Here is a 6,000-nt window from a genome sequence, read left to right on the forward strand (position 1 = left end):
AGGAAGCTGCGCTGCCCCACAACCCGATCTTGGGCAAGTCCTTTAGCCTCGCCCAGCTTGACACGTGTCCCATATTTCATACTCTACAGCTTCTGCTGCACCCTTTTAGGCTCCGTGTAGCCCACCACGCGGGGTACCTGTTGTTCACGACCTGGCTCGCGGGTAATAGATGGTTTCATCTGTTTCACAGTTTTCTGCCGCTTAAGATGTTCACCTAGCGTATGGAATTTTACAGTCAGATTCCCAGGGCTGTTCGCGCGTTTGCGTGCTTCATTATTGCCCAGGGGCCTCGGGTATCGTACGGAGGGGTATCGCGATTGCCAAAGTCAAAGGCGTGGGCCAGTCAAAAATCGCTTTCACTTGCGAGGTGCTTCGAACAGTGTGACCCCGGACTGCGCATGCGAACTGTCGATTCTACTTTCCATAAAATAAATGGAAGAGTATAAAGGCAATAACGAATCATTTGGTTCACGTCGCCACGCGAGACGCCGGCGGTTTTTGACCGTTTGCAATCACGATGTGCTGTGCAAATCGCAGATTTCGTGTGGAGCTGCATCGCCCATTGGTTATCGCTGATATCGCTTTGTCTAGTAAGGTTAAACTCTGAATGTATGTCCGTAATCGTAGGGCCTGATCTATAAATGTGAAAATTTCACTCTTTGCAAAATCTTATGGCCAAACTGCTTGTTCGCAGCGTTAGGCTCTTTCGAGGCACACTTTCGCCCGGCACACTGTTGCGACAGTCGCCCGGTTCGTCCTTACGTGTCAACTGAGACATACGCGTTGCTCGCTAACCTTTGAGCGTTACGGACTGGTCTGACGTCCTGTACGTGTTAGGCGAGCATCTGTGCCGAGAGCAGCACTTCTCACGTGTGTTCGGCACCGCCTTAATAGTTCCCAACTTAACCAGAAGCAGCAGCAGCAGCGGCGCGTGCAATGCCGTTCTGTCATCCTTCGAACTTCAAATGAATGCACTTATACGCGCGCGTACTACGCTGCCTCCAGCCTCTCGTTCTCTCCGCTCCGCATCCTCCTCTCCCACGCGTATCGCTCCCTTCGCCGTAGCGAGAGTGCATTTAACGGGCTCTCCGTGGGAAGGCTGGGCGGGCTACTCACGCGGCGGGCGACTCGCGCGTGTTGCGAAGCCTTCTGTACTCCGGCGGCGCGGGTCGTCGCGTTTTCTGTGACGGATTGGAGGCGGCGGCGGCGGCGCGCTCCCCATTTTTTCCATCCTCCCCTTCCGAGCGCGTGTGTATCGCGACGGGGGGCCGGCGGAGCAGAGCGCGGCCTTCAGCCTCCGCAGGCGCGCGCTGCTACCCGCGCCGCCTAATGCACTTTGGCTTTCCGCCTCCGCACGCGTCCCAGCGGAGTTATGAATCTAATTAGGGCACGCGGGGCAAGAAACACGCACGCACTCTACCGCGCGCTCCCTCCGGCTTAGCGCGTGCGGGGAGAAGGGGGGAGCATAGACAACAGCGCTGCCGCCGCCGCTGCTACCTCCGGTTTTTTAACGCCGCCTTTCATCCGGCCGCTGCCATTAGGCGCTGCGCGCCGCTGGCGCGGACCCGAGCTCTGGGGCCCCGGTTTGGCGGCCGGCACCTCCCCTCCCTCCTCCTGGCGTACCCATCGGCTTGTCGTCGCAGGCTTTTTCCTGCGGCTGCTGCTTCCTCTCCCTCTCTGTCTCCCGGTACTCCGCGTGCATATGTGTCGGCCTCTCCTCTTCCCCCGATTCTGTGGCCGGACGTGGCCGGCGCGACGCTGGCGTGCTCTCGCGTCTGGGCGCCGCGTGCAGCCGTGAGTTATCTCCCTCCACGTGGCTGCCGACGCGGCTGTTTTCCTTGCGTCACGCGGCCACGATGGAGCACGGGGAGTGCCCGGCTATCCCGGCTTTTCGTCTTATGCGTGTGTGTCTTTTTTGGGGGAGCTCGCGAGCAGATGGTGGCCTGAGACGGCCGCTTCTCTGCCTGGCACACGGTTCTCGCGAAGGTGTTCGGGCCGCGGTCGCGAGCTGATTGTTTACTACGGTTATAGCAATTTTTTTTGTGTGTGTGTTCCTTATCCTATCTCTTTCTCTTTGCTACCTAAATATTGAACGCAGTAGTCGTGCAGTGAGTACTTTTGCTGAAAACCGGTCTTAAGTGTGCTAGTGCGGGCCGCCGCGTTGCTCGCGTTGAAGATGCTATACCTCAGCCAGTTGGCGGCTTAGCCGGCAGTGCTCTTTAACAGTTGCAGTTTAAGAAGGGCGTCTCTCTGCTGCTTCGGTGAGCTCAGTTGATGGCGCATTTCCGATTTTTCTCATGCGACTCGCACGTTCTTATAAAGCCTCCTAAAAAAGTTGTCTTATTCGGATTTTTCATTATTATTTAATTACTATTTGGCTTGTAAATGTACAGGTGCGACCAAAATAGTACGGAGCACACTTCGGCGCATGAAATGTTTTCGCGCGTTCAGTAGAGAAGATATGATGGCTTCTTGGGTCCATGCGCGAGGTTACCGGCGGCATGTGCTAACGTATTTATAATCTACTTCCTAATTTTCGTTAAGTAAGGCGTGACAAGAGATTGATCGTCGAAGCGTGCTCGATAATATTATGGCCGGGACTGTACAAGCAGCATATGAGGAAACTGTTTTGGAACCCTTTATTCCCGCGAAAACTTTAGAAAATTATGCATTGAAATTGTTTCGAGGAAATAATTGTCAGTCGCATGTTCTACCTTCCATATTGCTAGTGCTTGTGGCAAGGTTTCTGCAAGGTTTTCGCTCTTTTAATTTTTTTCTTTATGGAGTGAATAATGTTTCTCTTGGTCTTCCACCCCCCCCCCCCCCTCCCCCTCTTATTCTCAGGAGACGGCGATGACTGGTTCTCCCTCGAGACCCGCTTTCCGAAGAACAAGTGGACGGCAGCGAAAGCATTCTTTTCTGAGCCTGACGCGTCTACTGCGTAGCCAATGGAAGAACAGCTGTCAGCTCTCCTATCCTGTCAGCAGTTGCTGTAATTACTGGGAAGTAGGCGTTTGTGGTAGCTTACCTGTGGCCAACCAATGCGGAGGCATACACATAGGGTCTTAGCAAATCGCCCTGCCTATCTGGCGGGTGTGCCGGCTTGCTGGCCAAGCCAAATTATTTGAACATTTTCCCTTCTGGTTTCGGGACACACGAACTTAAGTAACGTGGCTGCCATTCATACTTTAAGGGTCGCGTTGCAGAAAATTTTTGTTTCCTTTTCTCGATTGAGATCAGCCCGGTAGAAACGATGCGCGAATTATATCGCTTTGTTTGTATTTCATCAGGTGTTATTTGGCTTGATAGTGCCTTTGCACTAGCTTGAATTTGCAGCCATGATACTGGAAGGTTTATTTGGGCTGTACAAAAACGCTGTCACCGGATCCCGTCCAGGTTGTGCCCAGTGATGAAGGCATGCTTGAAACTATACTACTGGTTAGTGGTTGTTATTCGTTTGTTTCTTTGAAATTGCGTAAAAACACCGAGTGTCCGTGAGATACTTTGCACTCGGTCATGTTTCACTATTTTTTCTACCTTTAACGATAAGTTGTTGTTGACGGGTTCATTGTTTTGGTGTATGAGAAATGTTACGGTGTACTTTGTTTTGAATTTTTTTGTCTCCCTCCGTTTCAGTAAATTGCAGCTAGAGAACGTAATGAGCTTGCGCTCATATTTCTTTTTGCCGCGTTTAGATGCGTGATATTTATTTTGGTATTTATGGACTTCGTTGAGGCGTCCAATAATGCTCGCTTATAATGCGGACATGCCTTTCGTCTCACACGATCAGTGAACCCGTACCGTAGCAATGCAAAACACTGTCGCAAGCAGTGCTGTTTCTGGACCTGCGCGCTCTCACTTTAAGGAGAGCGAATAGCCAGGAGAAATTTCGGGCCTGGGTGCTGTCACCGTGTCGTTTGTTACTTACCTGCACGTGCTCAGACTTTCGTAATTAAACAGTTTCGCCTATCCGTGACCTTTATAGATGGCTCGCGTGGCGTGGTTAAAGTCTTGTCGGACTGCACGTGTTCATTGCCGATTTTAAGGCACGCTAATTCCAGTTGCGTCTTATTGCAGGTGTAGTAACGGACTATCTTTTGTTATGACATGTGATGCTCCGAGTGCACAGTAATCGTATGTTGCCGCGCTTGGTAACCTAAGTGTTTGCCCCTGTGAGTTGGCTTTTTTGGCAGTAAGGGTGGATATGTGGAAAAGCCATACGTGGAATGAAACCGCCAAGTAAGATATGCGAACGTTTAGATGAACTCAGGTTTGTGATGTATCTCGTTCGATTAGTACTCAGATGTATTCCCTGTGAGTTGGCTCTTCTGCAGGGAGGATGTGTATGTGGGAAGCGAACATGGAATGAAAACACCCTGATAGACATGGGAACGTTTTGATGAACTAGATATTGTAGTGAATTTTGTTTGATTTGGACTCCGGTGTATCCCCCTGTGGGTTGGCTTTTTTGCATCAAGGGTGTACATGTAGAAAAGCCGAACGTGAAATGAAGACTTAGTAAGGCGTGCGAATGTTTAGATGAACCGAATTTCGTTGTACATCTTTTCTGATTTGGACTCACACGGCTGCCCTTCCCTCTTCGAATCACTTGCCTTATAACGCACATAACATCACTGTGCTAGATTAGAGCGTGTGATTTCACCTTGCTCCAATAAATTGATGTATTCCTGTAATTGCATACCCTGTTTTTTCTGTTGTTTTCTGGCGAATTCGTGCACTCGTTGTGTGGAATTAGAAGGCACGTCTGGTTCTACTATAGTCGGACACAACTAAAGAACGAAGCGGCTTTTCCCCATCAAAGGAGCCCCTTGCAGTCAGTGGTGTGGGCCAATTCTCATGAGCCTGCTAGCGTTACAATGCAGGGAGTGGCAGATGAATGGGGATAGTTCCCTCCCTTCATGGTTGGGGATAGTCCCCTCCTGCATTGTCACCCTGCTTCCTGCATTATCACTCTAGCAGGTTCATGAGAGTTGGCCAACACTATTGGCTGGAAGGGGCTCCTTTGACAGGGAAAAGCTGGTTCGTTTTCGTTCTTAAGTTGTATGGGACTACAACAAGGGCGTCCACAGAATTTTTTGCAGGGGGGGGCACCATTGGTTGCTGGCGCCGGAGGGGGGGGGGGGGGGGGGGAGCATGTTCGTAGCAAAAAGGTACTATTTGCGGAGTGAATTTATTTATTTATATATAAATAAAAAATAAGTGAAATACACACATGAAATAAAAATGAAACATGAAACAAACAGCAACAGCAAATTAAAGCGTGGCTAGGAGAGATACATTGCAGTTTATCAACGAAGAAACAATTAAAATTAATAAAAATGCAAAAATATACTGTCACTTCGTGGAGAAGAGTGCTCAGTCTTGCTGCATATGGGTTCTCGACTCACCCGGATTGATGACCAGCACACAGCACAATATCGTCACAAACGCAACTACTGTCACTCAGTCAGTCTTCCTTGAACAGCAAGTGTAGATTCCTCGGATTTTTCTGGGCGAATTGCGTGATTACACGGGTGATAAATTCATTTCTGTGCTTCATTACACGCTCTCGGTGCACACTCATCGCACACATTGATTGGAAAAACGGTTGAACGCGTACGTTGAAAACAAAAGATGTCTATACATACAACGAAAACTTATTTACAAGATAAATGCACGCTCGCAGCTTCATACCCCTCGCTCCATCTTGCTCGCGCATCCGCCCAGTCGAGCAACCGCACGCACACTGCTCGCCGCTCGTAGTTTTCTCGTCCACTGTCTTGGTTGTTCTCAGCTTCGTTGACAAACGACCACTACAAACACCGAAGTACAAACACAGAGGCGCGCACACGTGCAAGGGCTTACTTCCGCGCGACTTCCAAGGGGAAGGGACACTCGCCACTCCGGTCGGAAAATTTGTTTTGTGTGTTTTTATGGGGTTCAGAGCCCCAAAACGACTGAGGCTATGAGGGACGGAGTAGTAGAGAGTTCCGGATAATG

General features: G+C 50.1%; 1 protein-coding gene across 2 annotated transcripts in view; it reads left to right on the plus strand.

Moving 5' to 3' along the window:
• Positions 1 to 4,699, plus strand: part of ssp3 (SCAPER domain-containing protein short spindle 3) — a 113,243-nt gene extending 108,544 nt beyond the window's left edge. For both annotated transcript variants that reach the window (XM_089545386.1, XM_089545387.1), the window contains one exon: positions 2,845 to 4,699. In XM_089545386.1, coding sequence (XP_089401512.1) covers positions 2,845 to 2,945 — 101 coding nt within the window. In that variant the 3' untranslated portion in view covers positions 2,946 to 4,699. The remainder of the gene's footprint in view (positions 1 to 2,844) is intronic.
• The last annotated feature ends 1,301 nt before the right edge of the window (positions 4,700 to 6,000 follow it).

This window comes from Amblyomma mixtum, chromosome 5 (assembly GCF_055824585.1).
Source record: "Amblyomma mixtum isolate Tamu chromosome 5, ASM5582458v1, whole genome shotgun sequence".
NCBI lineage: Eukaryota > Metazoa > Arthropoda > Arachnida > Ixodida > Ixodidae > Amblyomma > Amblyomma mixtum.